At 42.9% G+C, this 26,898-nt stretch overlaps 4 protein-coding genes across 6 annotated transcripts; 2 read left to right on the top strand and 2 right to left on the bottom strand.

Annotated features, from left to right (window-relative positions):
* Position 1: 1 nt before the first annotated feature.
* On the top strand, positions 2-685 carry LOC120744137 (histone H3). The gene has a single exon (XM_040048297.1). It carries the CDS (start codon positions 75-77, stop codon positions 483-485), a length of 411 nt encoding a protein of 136 aa, XP_039904231.1. The 5' UTR covers positions 2-74; the 3' UTR covers positions 486-685.
* A 1,741-nt stretch (positions 686-2,426) lies between these two features.
* On the bottom strand, positions 2,427-2,848 carry LOC120744143 (histone H4). The gene has a single exon (XM_040048304.1). It carries the CDS (start codon positions 2,808-2,810, stop codon positions 2,499-2,501), a length of 312 nt encoding a protein of 103 aa, XP_039904238.1. The 5' UTR covers positions 2,811-2,848; the 3' UTR covers positions 2,427-2,498.
* A 673-nt stretch (positions 2,849-3,521) lies between these two features.
* On the bottom strand, positions 3,522-4,326 carry LOC120744139 (histone H2A-like). Its single transcript, XM_040048300.1, has one exon. It carries the CDS (start codon positions 4,298-4,300, stop codon positions 3,905-3,907), a length of 396 nt encoding a protein of 131 aa, XP_039904234.1. The 5' UTR covers positions 4,301-4,326; the 3' UTR covers positions 3,522-3,904.
* A 1,204-nt stretch (positions 4,327-5,530) lies between these two features.
* LOC120744113 (CCR4-NOT transcription complex subunit 2-like) lies at positions 5,531-25,621 on the top strand. 3 transcript variants are annotated; one of them, XM_040048258.1, is made up of 15 exons: positions 5,531-5,663; positions 8,450-8,581; positions 16,585-16,657; positions 16,784-16,922; positions 17,009-17,215; positions 17,449-17,525; positions 17,610-17,735; positions 18,114-18,244; positions 18,336-18,456; positions 19,169-19,325; positions 19,471-19,532; positions 21,273-21,349; positions 21,430-21,530; positions 21,986-22,130; positions 22,752-25,621. In XM_040048258.1, exons 2-15 carry the CDS (start codon positions 8,462-8,464, stop codon positions 22,836-22,838), a joined length of 1,623 nt encoding a protein of 540 aa, XP_039904192.1. In that variant the 5' UTR covers positions 5,531-5,663; positions 8,450-8,461; the 3' UTR covers positions 22,839-25,621. The 3 variants fall into 3 exon arrangements, with proteins under 3 accessions (XP_039904192.1, XP_039904191.1, XP_039904190.1); XM_040048257.1 differs by lacking the exon at positions 5,531-5,663 and adding an exon at positions 5,706-5,784 and having other exon boundaries at positions 21,273-21,322; XM_040048256.1 differs by lacking the exon at positions 5,531-5,663 and adding an exon at positions 5,706-5,784.
* The last annotated feature ends 1,277 nt before the right edge of the window (positions 25,622-26,898 follow it).

Below are 26,898 nucleotides of genomic sequence, written 5' to 3'. Positions count from 1 at the left end.
ACTTTAAGAGCAGCGAGTCTCCTCTGTTTGCTACAAAATCTGCCCTTAACACAGGAAAAGAAAAGTAAGAAACAATGGCAAGAACCAAGCAGACCGCTCGCAAGTCTACTGGCGGCAAAGCTCCCAGGAAGCAGCTCGCCACCAAGGCCGCGCGTAAGAGCGCCCCGGCCACCGGAGGCGTCAAGAAGCCTCACCGCTACAGGCCCGGTACCGTGGCTCTGCGCGAGATCCGCCGTTACCAGAAATCCACCGAGCTGCTCATCCGCAAGCTTCCCTTCCAGCGCCTGGTCCGCGAGATCGCTCAGGACTTCAAGACCGACCTGCGCTTCCAGAGCTCTGCCGTTATGGCTCTGCAGGAGGCCAGTGAGGCTTACCTGGTCGGTCTCTTCGAGGACACAAACCTGTGCGCCATCCACGCCAAGCGGGTCACCATCATGCCCAAAGACATCCAGCTGGCTCGCCGCATCCGCGGGGAGAGAGCTTAAGCTACTCGCTCTCCTACAAACAACGGCTCTTTTAAGAGCCAACTCCCTCCCACCAAGAGCTCGCTCCTTTCTTACTATTACATCAATATTATACTCACACTTTAATCTTTATGCTCTTTCTATACTAGAAACTACAGTCGGCATGAACGTGGAAATCACTGACTTCAGTTACAAAAATGAAGCTTTTTTTTATTTTTGTATGATACCTGGTTTATATGATATGTCTGAAGTAAACTAAAGTCTAAAATTCTCAGTCATTTGTTTAATAGTAATTTGACATTATATAATTCACATAAAACTATGAATTGTAATTTTAAAAGGTTTAAAAGCATGTAGAACAGCATATGTAGGCAAGTATATTTCTCTTCTTTTTATCAAGAAGCAAAAACAAAAGCAGGGCAGTGTTCGGTGGTTGAATCATTGTCCCTACCAATGCCAAAACCAAATCTACACCCTTGCCAGGATCGTCCCCCGCCACCTGCAGCTGGCCGTCCGCAACGACGAAGAGCTGAACAAGCTGCTGGGCTGAGTGACGATTGCTCAGGGTGGTGAGCTGCCCAACATCCAGGCCAAGAAGAATGAGAAAGCTAAATAAAATCCCGCGACTGTCCTCAACCAACTACACTTGCTTAAAGTAATTAAACTAAATCTTTAATCCATAGGTGTCAAACTCATGTTCACACTAGAACTGAAGTGGGACAGCCCTGTTAGTCTATCAGTGTGTGCAACACATTTAGCTGTTTTACTACATGAATAAAAATCTGACTGACTTACATTGTAAAGTTATTAGACTTTTCTTTTTATAAACTTGCTGTAAAAACAGAAATCTGTGTAGTAAGAGCATAAACATTGTATGTTCCTTAAAGTACTTGCACTAAAACTTAAAAACAAGACAGCTGAGTAGATTAAAGAGGTTCAGACTAATAATAATAATAATTATAAATCACTACAAACTCTCATTTAGGTCTAAGATTCATTTAGACCGACAGCGAGCCACAGCTGTGTGCTACATGCAAACACACTTTGTGGGTGGTGTATTTTCTGTAATTCTGATCTGCTCCTTCAAAGGAGCTTTTTTTTTTTTTTTTTTTTTTTATAAATGTTTTTAATTTATTTTTTAACCTGGAAGCACGTCAATTAAACGTAGACAACCTGACAAAACTTCTTGATTGCGATGTGGGTCATTTCATCACAGAGCATTTACAGTTGCCTTTGATACTTTGTTTGCAGTTTAAACAGACATGCTGCATTTCAAGTGCATAAAATCTGGGTACTAAAACATATCTTTGATAATGTTCCTTGTATGAAGGTTATGTCAGGATTGTAGGCTGAGTAAGCCTGTGGAGAAAGGAAGATCACACATCAGAATTGTTACATTGATATGATTGGTGAAAATGATATTTCAGGCAGACATCAGGAAGAGGTTTCAAAAGCTTCATCCACTCATGTCCACCCTGTACTAGATCAAAGGTGGGTTGGTTATCTTTAAAAAAAACAAACAAAAAAAACAAAACAAAACAAACCTAAATAAGCACTTCTGCTTTAAGCGAATTTCTGGCAAGAAGACATTTACAAATAAACCGGGAAAAAAAAAAAAAAAAAAAAAAAAAAATCAGTGAAATCTATCGTTTGGTCTATGAATGTTCACATTCCTGCTATAGGTGAGTTTTAATAAACAGTGGTATTGAATAGGTCTGTAACCTCTGAAGTTCAGTTTGTGGTTACATCAGTTATTGTAATTTTGTTTAGAAAAGCACACATTACAAAATCTTATAGCCTATAGAAAGATAAAGTCATTGTAATATGTTGGGAGTGTCAGTCGGTAATAGTTTGTGAAGTTACAACATACTGCTGCTTCAGAAGTCAGTGGGTGATACTGGCAGGTAGTTCACTAACATTTTCAGGACTTCCCTCCAAAATATGACAAAAACAACAAGATCACAGAACAAAGCTCTTAAAGTGACGTGTGTGGCTCTTAAAAGAGCCGTTGTGTTGTGGAGTAGAGCTGTGGATTTAACCTCCGAAACCATACAGAGTGCGACCCTGCCTCTTCAGAGCGTACACCACGTCCATGGCGGTCACAGTCTTCCTCTTCGCGTGCTCAGTGTAGGTAACGGCGTCACGGATCACGTTCTCGAGGAACACCTTGAGCACACCACGGGTCTCCTCGTAGATCAGACCAGAAATACGCTTCACACCACCACGGCGGGCCAGACGGCGAATAGCGGGCTTGGTAATACCCTGGATGTTATCACGAAGAACTTTCCGGTGACGCTTAGCGCCTCCTTTTCCGAGTCCCTTTCCTCCTTTGCCGCGTCCACTCATTTTCCCGAAGCCGTGTAGAAACACTACTGGAGAACGAGCAGCCAGCCCCGTAATTTAAAGGCGACTCGCGGACGTAATTGAGAACAGCCAAGTATTGGCTCAATTTCAGCTTCTCACAGGCTAGGCGCATTTCCGGGTTGGGAAAGCAAACATCTGCTCTCGGCGCACTATGTCATTGAGTTACTGGTTGTGAATTGATTTAGACTGAAATTGGAGATAGCTACTCTGTTCTAACACTGGGAGCTGTGCTTAAACAGTTTATAGATGCTAGTGATGGGGTTTCTGGCTCTTTTTAGAGAACCGGCTCTTTCGGCTCGGCTCACTAAAAAGAGCCGGCTCTGAACCGCCTCTTCAGGTTGTTTTGTTGCTCTAATTAATTTATTATTAACAACAATATAAAATTATGCACAAAAGGAATTACTAATATAAAATAAGTGGTTTTATTTATGTGTTGATATATAAATATATGCTGTGGACCAAAGAGACAAAACAGTACAAACTCCAAAACACATTTCTAGCGTTAACTGAACTTCCAAAGCAGAGCTACCGAGATCAATTAAATAACACAATTGAAAGCTCATCACATTCGAGTGCTTTGTGCTCGGCAACATGATAGACCCTGTGCTAAAACACAGCTCGCGATGAGGAGCCCGCTCGCGTCGTTCACGTCAAAGATCTGGCTCTAAGAGCTATTTCGTTCGCGACCGACACATCATTAATAGATGCAGCCAGCCATCTTGGTAAATCTGAGGTGATTTAAAAAAAGTGAAATTATTAAAATGGGAAAGCTTTAGTTCCTGGTCTCGTCAGGCCATCCTGCACATTAAGCTATGGCTCTTTTGCTTATATTGCACAGTGTTGCACAGGCTCCCCCCCCTGTCGTCATATATGACAGACATTTTTAAATCTCTATTTGCGTTACCCGAGAGAGAGATAAACATGAAGAATAACAACAACAATAATAATAATCATCAGTGTGTCATAGATCGTAATTCACATTAGTATAACAAATGTTAGCGCGGGGGTTGTGATCAGAGGATAACTCTTAAGTTTGTGTGGCTCTTAAAAGAGCCCTTTTATGAAATACTGGAGGTTTACTTCGCCTTCTCAGTTTTCTTAGGAAGAAGCACGGCCTGGATGTTGGGTAACACACCACCCTGAGCGATAGTCACTCTACCCAACAGCTTATTCAGCTCCTCATCGTTACGGACAGCCAGCTGCAGGTGACGGGGAATGATCCTGGTCTTCTTGTTGTCGCGGGCAGCGTTTCCTGCTAGCTCTAGAATCTCAGCGGTCAGATACTCGAGCACAGCCGCTAGATACACTGGTGCTCCAGCACCAACACGCTCCGCGTAGTTCCCCTTCCTCAACAGCCTGTGAACACGACCAACAGGGAACTGAAGACCGGCTCGTGAGGAGCGAGACTTTGCCTTAGCTCTCGCTTTGCCGCTTTTGCCACCACGTCCAGACATGTTTAGAGCTTTTTCCATTCGCCGAGGAGAAATAGGATACTGTGTAGCAGCAGAGTCTCACTTTATATCGACGCCATCGGCCTCTTCCTGATCGCTCATTGGCCAGCTTGCGCTTCAGCGGGATGGTCCAATCAGAAACAAAAACGTAGTCCACTCTGTGACAAACAAGATCTCAGGGAAATGTGAAACACAAAGGACTTCGAAAAATACACTAGGTTGTAAGATTATATTAACATTGTATATTCATACAATGTAAAAAGGATACGAAGACCAAGGTTATTACAATAAACTAGAGCTAAATAAAAACTGTTTGATACAGCACTGACAAACCTTCGCACAAAAATTAGAAATAAATAAAAATAAGGATGAATTTTTTTTTCTGCCTGTGTATTTACATTAGGAGGCTTCAGTCCACATGTACATCAGCATTTTCTTTCTTTTTTTTTGCTTTTACTTTGAAAAATATCCACATGAAAACACAAAAATGTCTTAAGGTTGATCGATATAAGATAATTGTAACTGAAGGACATTATGTTCAAAGGTTCTCCTGATCAGTGGTATCGTCAGTTCTGTTTCCTTCAGTGAATGATGAATTCCAACTGACACCGGCGTATGTTGACCACTGAGGGTGAAGAAGCTGGATGAGCATCTCCAAGGGTGGAGCACCTCTCCAACAAGCTTAAGGGTGGAGCACACACTCTGGGTCATGGACAAATTGCTTCTCTAAGTGGAGGAGTTTAAGCGTCTTGGCATCTTCGGGTCTAGGGGGAGTTATTCTGTTTTTTTTGTGGTGAAGCGAGAGCTCAGTATGACTGGCTGATCTCTGTACCTGGGTCCAGCTTTGTGGACAACTTTGTACTTCTTTTTTGAAGTCCACTTGCAATCCACCCCGTAGGATGGCCCCTGTGGCCCAGACCCATAAGTAAAAGAAAATGTATGGATGAATATTTTTATTTAATATGAACAAACCCCTGTAGGAATAACAATTATGATAAAAGTAAGCAAATGTTGTTACTTTTTTAATATTAACAAAGTCAACAGATACTTTGTGTTATTAAAATAAAAAATGAAAAGTTAGGGTAGCAAACATTCATAAATAATCCACTGCAGAGCAGCCACATGTGCACTGTGAAGCTGATATTTCTGATTCAACTTCACATGGAGTGGAACAGAAGAGGAAGAGGAACATAAGAGTAATCCGGTTAAAGTGAACATAACAGAAGTTGAACTTTATCTTCTCTTAAAGAGAAGGCCCTGGTGTCTGACAGTAGAGTTGAGTGGAGTAGAACAGAGTAGAGTGATGGAGCCTTCCCAACATCCTCCTGATTGGCAGTGAGATGTCGGCCATCTTGGATTGTAGCGGGGAAGAAGGATTGATGCGGTGAGCTCCTTTTTTATTGCTTTAAAATCTTTTTTCGGGAGTTTCGGGTCTGAGGGTCCTTTAAATGAACCCGAGTTTGTGTGCTCGCTGCAAAGACCCAGCTGGTGAAGGGCGCAGTCGGGTACAGTACGGCTCTGAACGGCGCGGCCCGGTTTCGGTGCTTTTTGTTGTTGTTTTGGGGAACTAACAGCGGAGGCGCAGCAGGCCCAAACACGGACAAAAGCACACCTGCCCGCAGTTCTCCTCTCAGCCCCATTTTCTGTCCGTACAGCAGCGTCTATCCCGGTGTTACCGAGTCGTTAAACCGTAATTTAACGACCTCCGGGTTTCCAATTAGATGCTTTTCTACGTTCACATAAATGCAACAGCTAGCTTAGCTTCTATGCTAACAGCCCCATGTATTCCTATGACAGAAGCTGCTAGCCTGTGTGCGTTGCTCAGCTAGATAGCTGTAGCGTCTGACACATTTTTAACGCTAAAGAGATAACGCTTGCTGATAACTGCTGTTTCCTGAAGACCTGCAGTCAAATAGCAGCACACGGCGGGACAAGCCGGCTCATTTAGTTCTGTCAGGAAATTCTAATATTGGAGTTAACGCTAATCAGACACACTAGCAGCGCTAGCCTTAGCACTCTAAGCTAACATTAGCCGTTTTTGCGACACTGCTGCGCCTTCAGCGCCGCTTAGAAACGAGACAGACAGACAGGCAGACGACTGGGCTTCGGCTGCAGGGATAAAAAGAAAGTTTGTGAGGTTTTTAACTCGTTATGAAACCTCAGAACCGAGCAGGATCTCAGCTAGCCGTTGTTAGCTGGGATTGCACCTGCTTTAGGAGGCGTCGCTTATCTCTGTTTGCATCGCTTTGTGTTTTAGTGGAAGGTTTGACACATTATGGAGATTAGCTGGTGCTTTATGTTATGAGATGTGATGTTTTGATATTCCTTTTGGCTAATGTGCAGTTTGTCCTCACAAACACACCAGTCTGGTTGTTGATCAGTGATTTAGTGGTGGAGGCTTTTACTGTAAAAAACAGAAACGTCCAGCAGACTTCTTTCACTCTGAAAGTTAAAAAAAACTAAGCGTTCAGAGGCTTGAAGATGTGTAGTCGGTTGATTTTCTGTAGTTGTTAAACAGTGGAAGCTTTCCTCTGTCTTTGTAATTAAAACGTATTCTGGGAAGTATGAGGAGCTGTGGTGGGATACACACCTTTGTCAGTGTTTTAGTTTTGAGCCTTTTTGGTTTGGATGCTTTCAACCTAGGTTCATCTGTTAAAATGGGTCCAGCTTTGCAGGTTTGTTTGTGGTGACAGTCTTAATTCAGATCAGAGTCTACAGCTGCAACTGCTTCACTCGAGACTCAACAACTCAATTTTTATTAGTGGTTTAGTCGGTTTCTTCTTTCCCTGCTCTCACTGTGAATAAAATCAGGAACCATCAACGCTTAAACTTGTACTAGTCCTTTTCTGCAGTGCTTTAGCTGCCCTGAAAGTTTCTGATCAAGTAAGATCACACCTCTGATATTTTGTTTATTCAAAACATTTTACATGCCACAGACATTAAAATCTTTGTGTTTTGACCAGGTGTTTCCCCAGATTAGATGTGTTTTTGTCACATCTCCATCTTTGTAACCTGATCTCTCTGTGCATGAATTTGAGAGGGGTGTGACCGGATGATATTACACTGTGCACTAGCACCTGTGATGTCACTTTCGGTGCATGCTGCTTAACCAGAACTTAGCATTTAGCCTAAAAGTGAGTTCACATCCTCATACAGAGTGAGACGAGAGAAAGAAATGGTATTAATCCAGTTTCTGATAACAGGTTACCCTGCCATAGATGCAGTAAAAGCCTCCCAAGCATCTGTGTCTTTTGAGCTTTCAGTTAAAGCAAATATTTAAAACCTGAAGAGAAATGCTGCTGATATAGTAGCAGCTAAATGGCTCCAAACCGCTGATCAGGGATCAACTGATCTGTTTGGATCACACATCGGCCTCAGAAGCCTGGATCGGGTATCTCTCTCAGTTCAGCCTTATTCTCTGTTTACTTTGCTGCGAGGCAGCAGGTGAGCACAGCTATTACACACCTGCTGCACTAACATACTTTCTAAAAAGGTCTTACTTTAACACTTAAATTGTTGTCATGGCTGAAAACGTTCAGAGAAGCTGCTAAAACATGTTTTTAAGTTTGTATTTTTTTGCTCTGACAGTAACACAACATGTTGTTCACAGCATTAATATTGCCTCTCTGCGCCACACTGAGTGAGGAGGTCCACCACAGTGCGACTCAGAGGAGAAACAGTAAACATCAGCTCACAGACATATTTATATCAAGGAAGCCTCACAGAGAGGAGTGTAGCTTATTGATTTTTCACTGCTGTCAGCACAACACACAGGGAAGATACTGAAACCTGATCCAGATGTTGGAGTTGGGATCAGGCTGAAAAACATTAAAATGTTCAGTTATTTGTTTGTTTTTGGCAGAAAATGATAAGAAGTATCTTTAAAAACAAGCTTAAAACAATTACATAAAAATCTAGACGTAAGCGGTGCAGCTCAGCCTGTAAACCTGAGATTAAGCAGTGAGACTAAATATTATATGGATTTTGTTTTTCATTTTAAAAATTGAATTTCAATTTTTTGGTGAGTCATGCAAAAGTTGTTTCTGAATGAGACTCTGAGCACGCTCATAAGCAGGTTTCTGGTTTCAGAGCATGAAATGTTCCATGACAGTGAATGACTTCTGTCCAGGAATGACTGGTCTGACTGTTTCCCGTCGTCTTGTTTCCCAGGTGACACGCGGCATGTTTGGTGCTAACCGGAAGAAGTTTATGGAGGGAGGGATAGAGAGTGACTACCCGGACGACTCCAGTCTCTACTACAGCCAGCAGTCCATGTTCCCTCCTCACCGTGCGGACAAAGACGTGAGTCCTGCACGTTCAGCAATCATTACGGTTTATTGGGGCTGCTCGATTATGGCAAAAATGATAATCACGATTATTTTCACTGAAATTGAGATCTCGATTATTTGACGATATTTATTTAACAATAACAATGTATTGAATAATGACTTTAAAGATAGTCAAAAAATAATATAAAATAGTGTGCAAATACTGATAACAATGCAAATGTTTGCAATATAAAAAATAAATGAAAAATGTAAACATCTATGTTTAGTGAACTTTGCAGTGTTGCTCTGTGGTGCAGCTACGACACTGTAGCAAAGTTTACACACTATGTCTACTTGATCCACGTCTGACTCCGCGAACCCATAATGTTTCCACACCACTGAAGTTTTTTTACCTCTCTTTTCAACCAACGGCAGTCACTCTCCTCTCCAAATAACTTCTGCTTAGCTTTCCGAGCTTCCCTTGGGTCCTCTTAATCAGTGGTCCCCAACCCCCGGGCCTCGGACAGGTACCGGGCCGTGAGTCGTTTGGTACCGGGCCGTGAGAGTTGAGGCTCAGGTGTGAAATGTATGGTTTTCAGGGTTTTTATCGGTTTTCAGCGTTATTTTGTTATCATTTACTCGGTTTTCCTTGGTCTTTTCACGTGTGTTATGAATAAATTTTCTTTTTTTCGGTACCGGTACTAGTTTTATTTTGTTGTATTTATCCGCAACACCTTAAAGGCCGGTCTATGAAAATATTGTCGGGCATAAACCGGTCCGTGGCGCAAAACAGGTTGGGGACCGCTGCTCTTGTGAGACGTGTTTGAAATGCAGAGAGGTGGGCTCGATTTGCCACACAGAGCAGCCCAAGAGTAAAGCACGAGGGAGGGGCTAATAATCGGCTCAGTCATTTTTAATGATCGTTGAAAGCCTAGATCGTAATCGAGATTAAAATTTGATTAATTGAGCAGCCCTACGGTTTATAATTATTGTCAAAAAACTGCATTTGAGGGTTTGGACATGCTCAGCCAGTCAAGAAACTTCAGAGGCGTTTTATGGGTCTTGCACATGTACATAAGGCATAGTGCCCCATGGCATTACATTTCATTCACATGTGTGAAATTCAGTATCCTCATGTTAAAAAAAAATGCCCTAAATCCAAGTGGAAGTACACAGTATTGAATATAAGATGATATCTTGGGGCCGTTTTTGTCACTTTTTCCAGGTGTTGTATTTCATGCACTAGAAAAAGAAGTATGTCTCAATTTTTCCAAATGATAAAGAAATATGCTGCAATAAATAAAAGAAATCTGTCAGCATAATTCTTATTAGGAAGAAAATGTGTAAAATTACAGAAAAAAAATCTTCTTGTAGCTCATTGGCTAGACTGTCCAGAAAATGTCAGTTTTAAAATGTCATTTAAAAAAAAAATCTGAAATTTCTATACTTAGTAGTGAAAAAACAGAAACTGTCCAGTCATTTAGTTGTTTATTTATTAATTAATTACTTTTAATTTAGTATGAACGATAATGATCCAAGATGGCGCCGAGTATGGCAGCCTTGTCGCGAGCTCCCCCAAGCAACAGCTTTTTTCTGTGTTTAATTTTACTTTTCCTTCATTTTTTCGCGAGTAGCACATGTCTCCTTGTGTACGACCAACAAACCTTACTGGACATAAAAGACGGTCTTTCTTATAACTTTCCGGAGTTCAAGTTTTGCAACACGGACGCTCCGTTTGCAGACCCCCCATTCATCTCACCTGAGACGCCTTTGTTCTCTGGCCCTGGAGGCCGCAAACGCCGACGCAGAGGGAGAAGATCTGGCGTTCTGGTTCGACTGAGACGGCGCACTAGCAGACCACCGTTACCCAGTTTATTACTGGCTAATGTGCAGTCTCTGGAGAACAAGCTGTGCGAGCTTCGGGCACGGATCTCATTCCAGCGAGAGATGCGGGACTGCTGCGTGATCTGCCTCACAGAAACCTGGCTATCGGACAAGGTACCGGACTCCGCAATACAACTACCGGGGTTCTCCGTGCATCGCGCGGACAGGTCACAGGATCTTACTGGGAAAAGCAGAGGCGGTGGTGTGTGTTTCATGATCAACAACAGCTGGTGTGATTATGCGAACGTGCACCCGGTCAAATCCTTCTGCTCACTGGACCTGGAGTACCTGATGATTAAGTGCCGGCCATTCTGGCTACCGAGGGAATTTACAGCAGTGATTATTACGGCTGTTTACATTCCCCCACAAGCCGACACTGACCGAGCACTCAGGGAACTGTACAGCGCGATCAGCAGCGAGGAAACCGCACACCCAGAGGCAGCGTTTATCACAGCCGGAGACTTTAATAAGGGAAACCTGAAGAAAGTCTCACCCAAACTCCACCAACACATCCATTTTAACACTCGTGGAGATCGGCTACTCGACCACTGCTACACCTCTTTCCGGGATGCGTACAAAGCCCTCCCCCGCGCCCCATTCGGCCAATCAGATCACCGCTCCATCCTGCTCCTGCCCGCCTACAGGCAGAAGCTGAAACAGGAAGCTCCAACCCGGAGGGCGGTGCACTGTTGGACGGACCAATCGGAGTCTGCGCTGCGGGACTGTTTTGATCACGCGGACTGGGAAATGTTTCACGTGGCTGCTAGGGACATTGATGAATACACAGACTCAGTCTGCGGATTTATCAGGAAATGCGTGGAAGATGTCGTCCCATCCAGAACAGTTAAATCCTTCCCAAATCAAAAACCCTGGATTAACGGAGATGTTCGCGCGGCACTGGCGGCACGGAGCACCGCCTTTGCCTCCGCGAACACATCGGACTACAAACACGCACATTACCAACTCCGGAAGACGATCAAAGCAGCCAAACGTGAGTACAGGGACAGGGTGGAGCAACAGTTTGACAACCCTCGGAGTATGTGGCAGGGACTAAACATGATCACAGACTTTAGAGGGAAAACCAGCACACCGCAGACCACGGCCTCTCTGTGTGAGGATCTAAACGTATTCTACGCTAGATTCGACACAGCGAACACCATGAGACCGGACAGTGTGTGCACCGCGGATGACGTCAGTGCGCACACTGTGTCTGAGGAGGATGTGCGGAGGTGCTTCAGGAAGGTGAACGCACGCAAAGCTACTGGTCCGGACGGGATTCCCGGCCGCGTCCTCAAGTCATGCGCGGCTCAGCTGGCTGGAGTGTTCACGCACATCTTCAACCTTTCCCTCTCTCTGTCTGTAGTCCCAGCCTGCTTCAAAATGGCCACCATCGTCCCTGTACCCAAATCCTCCACCATCTCCTCATTGAACGACTGGCGACCTGTAGCCCTGACCCCCATCGTAAGCAAATGCTTCGAGAAGCTGGTCAGGGACTTCATCTGCTCTGCACTACCCGACTCACTGGACCCTCTACAGTTCGCATACCGCCACAACAGGTCCACTGATGATGCCATAGCCCTGACACTACACACTGCCCTGTCACACCTGGAGAAGAGAGACACGTATGTGAGAATGCTGTTTGTAGATTACAGCTCAGCATTCAATACCATCGTTCCCTCGAAGCTGGACAGGAAACTGCAGGATCTAGGACTGAGCAGCTCCCTCTGCAGCTGGATCCTTAGCTTCCTGTCTGACAGACGCCAAGTGGTCAGACTGGGCAGCATCACCTCATCCCCCGTCACACTGAACACTGGTGCTCCACAGGGGTGTGTACTGAGCCCTCTCCTGTACTCACTCTACACCTACGACTGCACAGCCACTAACAACTCCAACATCATTGTGAAGTTTGCGGACGACACTACAGTGGTGGGTCTTATCACCAACAGTGATGAGACGGCTTACAGGGAGGAGGTCAGCGCCCTGACCCACTGGTGTCAAGACAACCATCTCACCCTCAACGTCGCAAAGACAAAGGAGTTGATAGTGGACTTCCGGAGGTGCAGAGAAGTACACACCCCCATCACCATCAACGGCGCTGCTGTGGAGAGAGTGAGCAGCTTCCGGTTCCTTGGTGTACATCTGGCTGAGGATCTTACGTGGTCAGTACACACAAACAAAACAGTGAAGAAGGCGCAGCAGCGCCTCTTCTTTCTCAGGAGACTGAAAAGATTCGGCATGAGCCCCCGCATCCTCAGGACCTTCTATCACTGTGCCATTGAGAGCATCCTCACTGGATGCATCACCACCTGGTATGGCAACAGCACCGCCTACAACTGCAAAGCTCTCCAGCGAGTAGTGCGGTGCTCTGAATGGATAATTGGAGGTGAGCTTCCCTCCCTCCAAGACATCTACAGGAAGCGGTGCCTGAGGAAAGCGGGGAGGATCATCAAGGACTCCAGTCACCCCAGCCATAAACTGTTCAGACTACTTCCATCAGGAAGGAGGTTCTGCAGCATCCGGTCCCGTACCAGCAGACTGAGAGACAGCTTCTTCCATCAGGCCATCAGACTGCTGAACACTTCATAGACACCTCACCTTCACTACTGGAACTTTAACATTATGCACTCCATACTGTACAGTAACGCCACTGTTTTGCACATGTCTCACTCTGTATATTTTATTTTATATATTTTATTTATTGTTTACTCTATTTAATTTGTAAAATATGTGTACACACACACACACACACACGTAGAAAAATATTTAGTATACACATCCAGAAATGCATATACTATTATTAGGGGTGCAACGATATTCGTATCGATATTGAACCGTTCGATACAGTGCTTTCGGTTCGGTACGCATATGTATCGAACAATACAACATTTGTAATTTATTTTATCAATTTTCCTTCTGACGATGCTGTCTGTGTTGAGCGCTCAGTGAATCTGTGTTCGACTACTCCGCCTAGGCTGCACTGTCGAGCGCAGATCCACTGAGCGCTCAACACAGACAGCATAGTCAGAAGGAAGAGCGCAGGGCAAGCTAGCGAGACAGAAGTTAAGCTCTACTTGCAACATTCAGATCTGGCGTTTGGAATTATTTTGGTTTTCATGTGACGTATGACCCTGAAGGTAAGCGAGTCATGGACTAAAGTAAAACAGTATGTTGGATGTGCCATGCAATGCTCAATTACATTGGTGTGAACTAGTGTGTTAGCGCAGTTAGCTCGTTAACGTGTTTGCCGTCTAGCCCCATGCACGGAGCGATCGGCGGTAGCTCGTTAACGGAGATTTGCCGTGTTGTGGCGTTAAGGTCATTTCAACGAGATTAACCTGAAAGCACTAGTGGGAACACAACGAATATGACTGCACATTTACGCCGACATCATCCTAGTGCAAAGACAAGTGGAAGCAGACAAAAAAAAGCAAGCATGCTACTAACTTTAGCCGAGTCATTTAGACAGCTGTTAGCACATGATTCTCCTTATGCTGCTGAGAATATAGCCCAGAAGAAGCGGATAGTATAGCTTTTATTTTGGAAAGAGCCATTTCTCTGTAATAAACTCTCTTTTCCAAAGATGAGTGATTCCTCAATCAGATACAGGGCTTGCAATATCGCTAGCCCGACGTCCCGGAGCTAGCGATTTTTTCAGTCGGGCTACCAAAATCTATCTCTTCCCTGCCCGTCGGGCTATTGTAGGAAAAATATATGTCAATGCTTTTGCATTCTTTCAGAAATGTAGCTGGGTAATTATGTCATTGGCATGGGTGAGCCACTGTCAATATGTGACATATTGAAGTCGCGTTTGAATTTGCGCTTGTTTTTTTGCTTTCACTTTGCAATCGTGCAAACTGTGTATAGAGAGCGACAGCACTGATCTGTGAGTGATGATAATTTGTGCACCAATTCCTCTGACATCGTCTTATTAATCGTTAGCTTACTATGCAAACATGACAAGTGAAATCTCCCGCAGCAAGCTTAAACATGTGAGAGGTTGATCGCGCAGAGAATCGCTGAGCTTATGTGAGTGAGCGTGTAAAAGCATTTCAGTTCTGCTGAGCCAAATAAGACAGGTCAGGGTGAAGAAGTGACAGCCAAAGAAAAGCTTACCACAAAACGGAGAAGTTATGACAAATCAGACTATAAGGCAAAAAGAAAGTGCAGCTTTATGGTTTCATGGACAAAAGAATTTCTGTGGCTGCAATATGATGAGCTAAATAACCAGGGCTGCACATAAGTGGTCCGCAGGTGCGCATTCGCTGTCAAAATAAAAAACACGCACAAGGGTTAGGGTTAAATTTAAAAACTGTACTTTTGAGTTAAAATATATATTTATAATTTTAATAAATGACAAATTAAAAATGCATGAACATTTTTTTGTATCGAAAAAATATCGAACCGTGACACCAAAGTATCGAACCGAACCGAACCGTGAATTTTGTGTATCGTTGCACCCCTAACTATTATATATTGTACATAGGGATGGGTATTGATAAGATTTTCACGATTCCGATTCCATTTTCGATTCTGTTTAACGATTCGATCCTTTATCGATTCTCTTATCGATTCTTTTTAAAAAAGGAGAACACTAAAGTCGATTAGCTTAGAACTTTGTTTTATATTGTCTCTTTGAACAAGATAGAAATTTAGGAGTAACATGGCCTTACAAACCCAGCAGTGAGATCTTAAGAGATCCACAGCCGACGGCTCATCAATGGGGTGTTACAGGGTCCCCAGGAAAAAAAATTGTAAATGTAAAATAATAAAATAAATATTCTTCTGTAGCAATAACAAAGTATAACATAAATTATTCAGTAGCAATTACACAAGAATATCCAGTAATGTCCCTGCCTACAATTAAACACATTCACTTACTGAAAATCGGGGGTATCTGCTGTGGTAAATGGGTGCAAACCTTTGACCACAAACTTAGTCACTGCTCGGTGACATTCGTCTATCCTGGCCTGAAAGGAGACGCTACCGGTAGACTGCAGTGAGAACTGCCAGCATCTGAGCCAGACTCTGTCTGTCTCTCTCATCATGGTCACCTAAATGCACAGTAATGGCAGGTTTTGTAATAAGGCAGATCGCGCTAACATAATATGCACTGTTAGTTGATTATTTACCTGCCGCATTAACGGGAGAGGACGTGCAAACGTTACCGCTGCTGCTGGGCTGAGATTCACGAGTCCGGAGCGGAATTAAAAACACGACATTCATTTAAGGTTATCGCGTGTTTTCTGAGCAAATGCTTTTGCATATTCGTAGTGTTTCCTCCCTTAAATGAAATACCTACTTTGCAAGTTGCCCTGTTGTCATCCGTTCTCGTAAAGTATAACCAAACTTTTGAGCGTTTGAGCTGCTTGGCCGCCGTGTTTCCTGCCAGGTAAATGATGCTCCGCAACGTGGTGACGTCATTCGGGGCGACTGGAATCGATAAGGGAATCGTTTGGAAAAATGGCAAACAATTCCAAGGAATTGAAACAATGGGAACCGGTTCTCAACAAGAACCGGGTTTCGATACCCATCCCTAATTGTACATATATTTATTAGTTTCAGATGTAGCCATTCTTGTATTTTGCTTGTTTACATTATTGTATTTTGCACAACTCTGTTGCTTGTGAAGCTCGCACACAAGAATTTCACTCACATGTGCTGTACCAATGTACCTGCACATGTGATGTGACAATAAAAGTGATTTGATTTGATTTGATTTGAACGGCTGTTGGGGAGGCTTCTATCAGCAGGAAAAGCGCATTAAAGTACATTTAAAAGTGCAAACATTTAAGCCCTCCTTCACATTTTCCAAACCCATTGAGTGGCCAGGCCAGGTTATGCCAGGCCAATCCTGCTCCCCAGGCCTTATATTTGATACCGCTGTCCAAGGGGGTGAGAGCTCAGCTGAAACAACTCAAGCAAAAACAAAGAAAAACGAGTCTCTTGTTGTAAAAACAGCACACAGCTCGTCTCCCTGTCATCTCTGCCCTCTTCTATTCATCCTCACTTTGTCCTCACTGCCCGGGGATGCAGCACAGAGCCCTTCACAGCTTACCTGAGTGGTTGACAGTAACAGAGCATGCTGCTGCATCTGCAGCTGCTGTGTGTGTTTCTGTGTTTTGATCTGTGTGATTGTGTGTTTGTCCTCCTCAGATGCTGGCGTCTTCCTCTGCCTCCTCTACGGGTCAGCTGTCACAGCTCGGAGCCAGCCTGTACGGCCCGCAGAGTAAGACGGACAGGCACTGACCTGTTTCTGCTGAATAATGTCGACTCATTACTGTGATGTTATCTCAGAGAAAACGTGGGAGAGTCAACCTCGTTTTTCACGCTTGTCTGCTTGCTCTCTCTGTAGGTGCATTGGGGTTTCCCATGCGAGGCATGAACAGCAGTGCAGTTCCTCCATTGAGTCGCAGCGGGCTGAACCAGTCTGCCGGTCAGCTCTCCAGTACGCCCAATGCCGGCTCGATGCACACGCCCCCCTCACCCAGCAGGTACCCCTCACACTGTGTGCACTCATTATAAGAACTCTCTGTCAGTGTCTCTGCTTCTTCTTCAAACCACAAACTTCTTCCTGCAGGGGAATACTGCCCATGAGCAGCCGGAGTGTGCTCAATCACAACCAGCAGGTGGGGGGTCCAACGGGGCAGTCAGGTGGGATGGGAGGCGGAGAGCGTGGAGGTGGAGGAGGGAGGAGCGGCAGTATGGGGAGTCCCAGCCGGTCGTCACCCAGCATCATCGGGATGCCCAAACAGCAGCAAGCACGGCAGCCGTTTACCATCAACAGGTAACTCGCATCACTGCGGTCCAGATGTGACCTTTGACCTGTGTTGTTAGAAAGGAAGGTTTTCAGCAGCACATCTGGACCGTGTGATGGAGACGAGGGTTCAGGAATGTTTATGATTATTTATGATTTGAAACGATAGAGAGGAAGAGCTCATAATGGCAAAAACCTGTATGAAATTTACGTAAAACCTGTGTGTGTGTGTGTGTGTGTGTGTGTGTGTGTGTGTGTGTCAGTATGTCAGGGTTCGGGGTGAACAGGAATCCAGGCTTCATGAACAACTCGCTATCCAACAACATCTTCAATGGCACAGGTAACAGAGTGACATCAGAATTTTAAAAAATCTGTCAGCTGTTACCCAACCTGCTGTAATGTGAACTCTCTGAACTCGTTTCAGACGGCAGTGAGAATGTGACGGGGTTGGACCTGTCAGATTTCCCGGCATTAGCTGACAGGAGTCGGAGGGATGGAGGTTCGAATCCCACCCCACTGCACAACCCGCTGACCGGTCGAGCTCCCTACGGTAATACAGAAGGGACATTTATCTGTTTGTGTCCCGTTTGTCTAATATAGAGTTGTCCTTTAATTCTACGCAGTGGTCTAGATTTTACAAAAGTCAAGCAGCCAATAAAATGTAAAGAAAATCAAACCATTTATGGATCTGTTAGAATATTTGCTTTAACTTCAATTGAAGCACGTTGGGGGACAGTGATGAGAAATACGGAACGCTTATTTTAGTGGATTTTCTTCCTTGTTTTATAGTAAACTGAATATTTTCAACCGTTGGTCAAACACAATAGATATTCAATAAAAACCTTTAAAAATCTTACATTTGCTGCTGATCAGTGTGTCATTCTGTTGTGTGTTTTGTTAATGTCCTGCAATTGGTCACTTTCTCCAGTTGGCATGGTAACCAAGCCGTCCAGTGAGCAGTCGCAGGACTTCTCCATCCACAACGAAGATTTCCCAGCTCTCCCAGGGCCAAACTACCAAACAAAAGACCCCACCAGCACCAACGAAGACAGCAAAACGGTGACATTTCTGTCTCTCTCCGTCATCCGCTTTCTGCTTCTTTAACTTCCCAACTCATCCTCATTTGTCCCGTCTGTCTCCATCCAATCAGAATCTGAACTCATCGGGAAAGCCAGCCTCTAACTCAGATGGTCCAAAGTTCCCCGGCGATAAGAGCTCTGCACCGAGCAACAACAACCAGCAGAAGAAAGGGATTCAGGTGCTTCCTGACGGTGAGACAGTTCGATCAGATAATCGCTCAAAAGCCAGACATCAGCTGATCTTTGTTTCTGAATGTTAACACTGAAAATGTTTAGAGTCATCTCTTTGAGAATTTAAAGAGAAAGGAAATGAATGGGACATAAGAGCTTTATTAGTTTATCACAGACTCGAGATAAAATAAGAAAAGCTTAATTTGTCCTTACTGTAGGGAAATACTTTTGTTTCAGCAGCTGAAACTATAATGGAACATGTAAAATCATAAATGTTGTCATCAGATGATGAGTCTGCCAAACAAATGCAGTTTTATGTTGCTATGAAAGGGTTTAATAGGTTTCTGAATACCCAGCTGTGACGTGTTTAACCAAATTAAAAAAGGCCGGAACTGAAAATCGTTAATGTGAATTTAATCTGTGTATTAAAAGAACCTCCGAACACTTTCATCCTCCTTATTTCCCCTCCGTCCTCATCATCCCCAGTCTGTCACAGCAGATAGCTTCCCCACCCTCAGCCTGATGCTGCAGGTGGATTTTGTCTTAAAAGGGAGCTCTTCCTTTGCGATGTCTTTTTTGTTTTGCTTTTTTCGTCTCATTTAATTAACTCAAAACCATTAGAAGGAGATTTTCTTATCTTTGAGTGAGTTTGGGTAAAAAACAAAACAAAAAAAAAAACAAGCAGGAGAGATTTTAAGCTAATCCGTAATCCTCTGTTGTCTTTGTGTCCCAGGGCGAGTGACCAATATCCCTGGTGGCATGGTAACAGACCAGTTTGGAATGATTGGCCTGCTGACATTCATCCGGGCAGCGGAGACTGACCCCGGCATGGTCCACCTGGCGCTGGGCTCAGACCTCACCACACTTGGCCTCAACCTCAACTCGCCTGAGTACGAGTCGCACATGCAAACACGATTTATAGTTGGAGACGAGCGGCGTCTTTAAAGTTTGTTTTTTTGAATGGCCGCAGCAGCAGCTGAATGACCTGTCACTGTTCTCACACTCAGACCCTCTCTCTCTCCCTCTCTCTGTCAGGAATCTCTATCCTAAGTTTGCGTCTCCGTGGGCATCGGCTCCATGTCGACCGCAGGATATAGGTGAGTTTAACACCAACCTGGAAGTAGTGACTGAGGCTACGTCCACACTAAATGCGTTTTTGTTTTCTCCCCGTTTTGGCCTCCTGTCCACATTGAGACCGCGTTTTTCGTTCAAGGAAAACACAGCGTTTTAAAAACGCTCTCGAAAACGCAGAGATTTGAAAACTGTGTGATGCAGTCAAGTGACCAATTAAACTAAGCAGAGGGCATTATACAGCAGTTGTTTTGTTTGCTCTCAATTTTAAAGATTTTAAAGATTAATTAAAGATTAAAATTAATCAATTAAAGATTAATATCAGTTTGTACATGCTTCAGATAACTTTTCTTCAAATTCTTTAATTCTCAATTGCTTTTGCAACTTTGTACTTTTGTGTTACTCGCAGCAACAACTCCACCTCATTGTTAGTCCATTTAAAAAACTCGGTGATTTTCCTCGACATTTTGCCGCGACATTTCAAAGAGCCGGAAAGTAAATAAGCGGCAGACAGAAATGAGGCAGGTCGAATCTTCTTGCGTTTCACGCATGCGCAGTACTGGAACGTAAGAGTTTTCTGCCGTTTCAATATGGACGCTGTCCATATATGAACTCTGTGAAAACGACTGATACTGAAAACGATAGTGTGGACGCAGAGCGTTTTTAGACAAAACCGCCATTTTCAAATCTATCCGGGCTAGTGTGGGTGTAGCCTGAGACCTTGAAGTCAGCATGAAAGTGTTCATTTTCTCACAGACCTGTAGAAGAGCCATTTGCTCACCATTAGAAACGATACTTTGTGAAAAAAATGTGAAGGCTGATGCTAAGTTTACTCTGACTTCAGAGAGGTGCTGGAACCTCTACAGGCTCAGAAACTCTGAGCGTCTGACTCTTTTTGGGACTTCGGAGGCATTTCTGTCAGTGTCAGTGCAGCAGTAAAGTGACAGATCAGCCTGCAGAGTGAATTAAAATAGACAAGCAAAATTGACCTGATATGTGAACGACATCAGTGTATTGATGTGGTCGTACGTAAGAAACCAGCTTCATTCGAAACCTGCTCACTCCAAACAGCCAGCAGGGCGAGGAGGAGTCCTCTCGATTTCTGGACGCATTTTCACGGCTTTCCCTGAAGTCTGACTGTTAGCCCTCACTGAGTTAGAGCTTTTTCTTTGACAGTGAAGAACCGCTTGGCTCCAGCCACCCCCAGACAGCATCGATGAGCTCTTCCATTCTGATTGCTTCTTGGTTTTCACGCTGTGCAGTGAAGCTAATTTTCACCAAAGTTGGAAATTTTAACTCTTGAACACAGATTCTTCTTCAGGGTTTTTGCTGTATGTTAAAGGTTTTGGTGGCCAACAGAGGACAATCATCATGGCTGATTCAAACAGTTTTTAAACGATTTTAATTCTTAATTCTGTTTTATTTTAAAAAGTCTTTGCTTTTAATGCGTGTTTGCCAAACTCGTTTATATATATTTATAAGGACTCGTTGAGTCCTTCATCAGCAGGAAATTTAAATCTGGAGTTTTTCTGCCTCCATGTAGTCTGAACGAGTTAATGCATCATGATTTTTTTTCCAATCAGTTTTTATAATGTGAGACTGAATTTACTGAAGTTTAAATTTATTTAATTTTAGTTGCTTAAATAACATCAAAATACTCTACACCTGTTCATTGCATTAATTACATGCAGACCAGTTGTGCAGTTTTTCTAATGAAGCTTTTCATTTTGTCCTGTTTGTTGATTTTATCTTTTCTTTTCCTGCAGACTTCCACGTCCCCTCAGAGTATTTAACCAACATCCACATAAGGGACAAGGTACCTCCTTCACAAGACACCCCAAAGGTCCTTTACATGATTGTTATGAGACTGATCTCCTGAAAAATGTGTCCGTATTAATCGGTCTCTCTCTCTCTCATGTGCAGTTAGCAGCTATCAAGTTGTCTCGGTATGGTGAAGATCTGCTGTTTTATCTCTACTATATGAACGGAGGAGACCTCCTACAACTGCTGGCTGCTGTAGAACTGTAAGAGCGACCGGTCATTACTGCACCCTAATCACACTAAGTCAGTCACCACGTGGGTGGAAACTAAATAACTTTGATGTTTGGATGAGAAAATTGCTTGAAACTGAGATAAAAGTAAGATTTCATAGTTTCCTGTTGTGCTGGCGTTCAGTGCAATCAGCTTTTTAAAGAAATCCGCTCACCAGCTTCTTGTCATCACCAACAAACTCTCCACTTTTCCATACTGATCTAAAATACATCCTTCCATATTAAGATAAGTCTGCAAATGTTTTTTTTAATGATTGAATCTATTTTTCAGAAGCTTCTCATCTTTTTTTAAATGTTTTAATCTTCATTACAAATAAAGATTAAAGCATCCAAAAGAACCCCAGGCTGTCTGAAATGTCTCTCTGCGTTTATGATGGTGTACAAGCTGTTTAAAGCGATCATTTCCGCATGTGTGTGTGTGTGTCCAGGTTTAACAGGGACTGGAGGTATCATAAAGAGGAGCGGGTTTGGATCACTCGAGCTCCGGGGATGGAGCCCACACTGAAGACCAACGCCTATGAGAGAGGGACCTACTACTTCTTTGACTGCCTCAACTGGAGGAAGGTGGCCAAGGTGAACGAACACACACACACGCGCACACACACGCACACTTTAAATCAGCACCAGGATGTGTTGCCTACATTTGATCAGGTTGACAGTTCTCAGATCTTGATTTCATGAAACTGGTCCGAGTGTTTGAACACTCAGTACTAAAGACTGTATTCGTACAGCTGTGTGGTGGTAAGGGCAGCTCCTTCTGCTGCTATCCCTGTCTCAGCCTCTAAAAGAGCTCCTCAGGTGAAAAACTAAGTGAAGAAGAAGGTTCTACTACTTTTTTCCCCTCCAATGGAGGAAGAACATACATAGATCTGATGAACCGATCATTACTGAAGTATTTTTGAGACTTCATCTCTGCGAGGAATGTTTGCTGTTTGTCCTGGATCTGTAGATCTGCTTGAAATGAGGTTCAGAACTTCTGTTTGATTTTATTGAACAAGTCTACATTTGAGAACAATTATATTCTGGAAAATAAAGCTAACTGTTTTAATAGTAAAATGTTATTGGATCAAATAAAAATATGCATTTGTATCCCATTAAATCCAAAGCTAAAATTTCATTTTGAAAGTAAACACAGAATATGATGAACGCTGTGTACAGTCGATGACAATTTACCACTTTCCTCCTCGTTTTCAGGAATTTCATCTGGAATATGACAAACTAGAAGAGCGACCTCACGTTCCCTCCACCTTCAACTACAATCCTGCCCAGCAGGCCTTCTGATTGGCTGTCTCTCCTACTGCCTGCCTGCCATTGGCCCTCCTGACCCCATTAGGTTTTTCCACCGGCACACACTGAACGGGGAGGACATCCTGGCTCCTGTCCTCCTCTCTGAACAGACTTCATCCTTTTATTTTTTTCATATTTTTGTTCCTTCTTTACCTCATTATCGTTATTATTATTTTTTTTAAATTTCACACTTCTCCATCAGTTTGATTTGGCTGGTCTGTGAAGTGGACCACAGACTCGATACACAGACACAAGCACTGCAAAGTGTCCATCTGATTGAGTGACTCATGTTTCTGCTCAGTCTTAAGAATCGACTATTTTTGTCTCCAGAAGCTTTTAAGAGAAACCAGATTTTAACACAGGAAGTGATCACCTTTCAGGATGGATAATTATTTCCCACTGTGTCGCACCTCTCTGAAACCTGGCGATATCTTTAACCCACTCTCTTTTATCAGGTTTATCCCCCAGCATTACAAACCAGAGCACATCATCAGACAGTCAGGAGGACATGCAATGTACATTGTAGCACTATTTCATAATAAAAGAGGAAAAAATATCCTTTTTTTTTCCTTTGGTTCCTTTGTGTTATAAAGCGGGTTTAATTTAAAGAGACAGGTGAGAGTGCAGCAGGTGATTTCATACTGCAGGGGAGGTCTTTCACAGGTGGACACGTTCCCTTTATACCTCGAGGAAAAGGCAGGAAATCTCTCTCTTTTTTTTTAATTAAGTCTTTTATACATATTTCACCATCTGCAGTTATTTTATCCTCCTGAGGTGGCAGCCTGTTTAAAAATGAAAAAGAAAAAGACATTACGTTTTTGGGTTTTTTTTTGTCATTTGAAAGACAGAAATCTGAGGTGGCATTTAAGAAAACCGATTTGTCTTTCTGGATGATAATGGCGTTAAATTGGAAATCTGGTGAATGCCATTTCAGATTTATCTACTACAAATCTTGTTTTCAGCTTCTTCAAGATGGAGAAAAAAGAAAATAGTTTCTTTTTCTTTTTTTAGATTTTCCTCCTTTGTGTCGGATCATATGTTAGTCCATGCAGAAGTCAGCTTTAGTTTGGTGAAATAACTGACACTTGCCATATAAGAACAGTTACAACAAAAATAATTTTGAGTTTTGCTGCCTCATAATCGGCCCTTGGGGGTTCTCATCATAGTAAACATGGCTGTTCGGTAAAGCAAAGGGACTCAGTTTGTCTTGCTTTATTTGAATAGAAATCAGCGCACTTTTCTCAAGTTCTCGTTGATTAGATAATCAGAAAATGTCTGCTATGTTTAAGTAAATAAAACCCCAAATCAGATTCTCCTGGCTCTGGCTTAAACCTGATCAGGAGGCACCAATCACTACCCTGACCTTACAGCTACAAAGACGTTGGGATGATTGGTGATGCTAATGTTGTCTGTTGTTCTCTGTTAGCCTGTTCAGGGTTTAATCTCCCAGCTTATCCCACTGTCAGTTTATCCTGAGGATAAGTGGCCATAATATTTAATAGGATGGATTTATAGTTGGATAGCTGCACCTATTTCTACTCCTGCGATCTGTTTGATATTTTAATTGTTATTCTTGCAAGGCTTCTGCCTGGAGACCAAAAACTCAAACTCTGCTGCCTGTATCCGCTTTTAAAGATTACAGTTACTTGCTGCACTGAAAGCCCCCCACAGTGAGTCACACAGTTTCCCACTGAGCGGAGGTCTGTACTGAAATGCAGAACCTGGGGTTTAGTGAGGTAGCTTCAGGTTTAACCCCAGGTGCTCCATCAGCACATGTAGAAAGCTCCACCTGCTGCTTTTCACTTATTTTATGTTAATTTTTGTTAACACTGCTCTCTGCTTCTCAAACTTCCTATTTCTTCACCTTTAACATTATTTTCTTTTTTCTTTTTTTTTCTTTTTTTAAAATTAAATTTTGTCCCAACTCTGTTTTCTGCCCGGTAACAGTCAAACCAATTGGATCCTCATGACACCACCACCACCTTGCTTGTAAGCTACAGCCAGGAGATAATTAGCATCATTAGCAAAAACACTGGAAGTGGACACTGGCAGCCCGGCTCTCTTGGGTCTGTTTAGTTTAATCTGCTACATACACGTTGTTGTGTTGGGACCAGTTAAAACTATACTCCAAGGAAATTCTGATTTTTACACTTTTTAAAGCCGCTTAAACAAACATACCATCCTAATCGTGAGGTGCTTTTCTTGTGGGCAGACCTAAGCTACCTGTTAAAGCCCATTCAATCTTTATGCTAAGCTAATTAGCTCATAGCTGTAGCTTGAGAAAGTTTCAAAAATCCAAAAATCATCCCAAAAAGTTTTTATTTTAAGGCTTTGAATTTTTCATATCTTTAACTGCCAGGAGACACCAGTGTCCAGTTATGTATATGTATTTTAAATATGTATACATAAAAGTGAGGCAGTATTTTTATGGAAAACAAAAAGGGGTAAAAACGGAAAAGAAACCCCTCTCTCTTCAGCTGGCCGTCACTTAACGATGCAATACTCCACTTCCTGTCATGGAGATGGTTTCCAGGGGACCACGCCCGACTCCGCCCACCTACTAGCAACAACAATCACTGGGGGAGGGGAGGGGCCAGCTAGTTCGCACTGCAGCAGCAAAGCCAAGGACACGCCCACAGACCTGTGTGACCTGTCTGAGGAGTTTTGATTGGAGGATGAGGACTGAGGCACTTGGCCGTTGGCTGTTTTATTAAATATGGCAGCTAGTGTTTTAATAGAAAAAGAATAAAATAAATATTCTGGTAATGAAACTGAAACATGACTCCTGGGTGTTTATTTGTGTTTGTGTCAATCTTCGAGGAGCCAAACCTCCAGTCAGGTCCATAATTCTGTAAATTATTCCTATTTAGAAGTATTTATAGTTTGTGTGAAGATGGCTTTAATTCGTAAACAGTTAACGCAGCATTTTTATGAAACCCTCTGATTATTAAAGCTGAACATCAGAGCTTTAATTTGTCAGTTCAAATACTTCTGGTCATGGCTGTAGTTTAAAGTGAGGTTTGTTTAAATGTGGAAACCATTCAAGTCAGTCTCACTGGGTCTGTCTCATCTGTTTGAACCCTCGTCTTTATATTAATTTGTCCTCAAAAGCTTACTGCTCAATATTTGTGTTTAACAGTCAGTTTATTGCAGCTTCATTATCTGCTTAAGATCAACAATGAGACTAATTTCAACTCCACGTTTAATTTGATTCAACTCCACTATGGAGCCAATAATTAAAATAAACTGTGATTTTATTCAAATTTCAGCCTCACTGGACTCAAATGGATCCAAACAGCAAGCAACGTTTTCCTCCACTGAGAACCCGGTTGTAAATATCGTATAAAGATCAGGCTCAGTTTGAACCATTTTCTCAGACTCACAATCAGTAAACAGGTTAGGAAAGTTTCCTCGTCCTTTACTGAAGGACCTTTGGACCATGATGTTCTGCTCGGCTTTAACAGCTGCAAGTAAATGTGAAATGGCGTGCTATGAATGCTCATTCACCTGTCCTAGAGGTGTAACTTGCAAAATTAATATAAAAAAAATTTGTCTGCTGTTTCAGGGTTTGTCCAGCAGAGGGAGCCACATGTCAAAGGACGATAAACGGTAGGAGGCTGCTCTTCACCGTGTGAGGTTCAATAAATCAATTAATCTATAAATTATCAATAAATATAACTAAAGTCAGTCGTCGAGTACTTCCACAGAGTTAAAGGGTTCACGTTAAATAATTTAAAGCTTTTTTCACCTAATCGGTGAAGTGACTTTTCATTGACTGTGGGAGATTTAAAAAAACAGTTTAATGGAGACATAAACCTGCAGGAAGAAGACAGGTTTATATCCCAGAGGTAAATACACAGACTGTAAATGAGTAAAGGAACAGGAAAAGTGGATTGTAGTGCAGCGGTAGATTAAAACTGCGGTGTAACAAACCAATGAGGATAAAGAGAAAATTTGAGGTGAACACTGAAAACAAATTACCTCAGATATTTAATTCAAATCGCTGAGTGTTAGAGAAATGATCATGATGATGAAGAGATCTTCAATCTCTGTG

The sequence above is a fragment of the Simochromis diagramma genome, unplaced genomic scaffold (genome assembly GCF_900408965.1).
Source record: "Simochromis diagramma unplaced genomic scaffold, fSimDia1.1 OVJJ01000557.1, whole genome shotgun sequence".
Lineage (NCBI taxonomy): Eukaryota > Metazoa > Chordata > Actinopteri > Cichliformes > Cichlidae > Simochromis > Simochromis diagramma.
The sequence above is the reverse complement of the archived record's forward strand: the minus strand, read 5'-3'. Positions and strand labels throughout refer to the sequence as shown.

Coding starts and splice junctions, on each gene's coding strand:
- LOC120744113 (XM_040048256.1), top strand. CDS start 5,728: ATGAACCCGAGTTTGTGTGCTCGCTGCAAAGACCCAGCTGGTGAAGGG. Junction 19,533..21,272: donor ATGTCGACCGCAGGATATAG/GTGAGTTTAACA, acceptor CTTTTCCTGCAG/ACTTCCACGTCCCCTCAGAG. Junction 22,131..22,751: donor ACTGGAGGAAGGTGGCCAAG/GTGAACGAACAC, acceptor CCTCGTTTTCAG/GAATTTCATCTGGAATATGA.
- LOC120744137 (XM_040048297.1), top strand. CDS start 75: ATGGCAAGAACCAAGCAGACCGCTCGCAAGTCTACTGGCGGCAAAGCT.
- LOC120744143 (XM_040048304.1), bottom strand. CDS start 2,810: ATGAGTGGACGCGGCAAAGGAGGAAAGGGACTCGGAAAAGGAGGCGCT.
- LOC120744139 (XM_040048300.1), bottom strand. CDS start 4,300: ATGGAAAAAGCTCTAAACATGTCTGGACGTGGTGGCAAAAGCGGCAAA.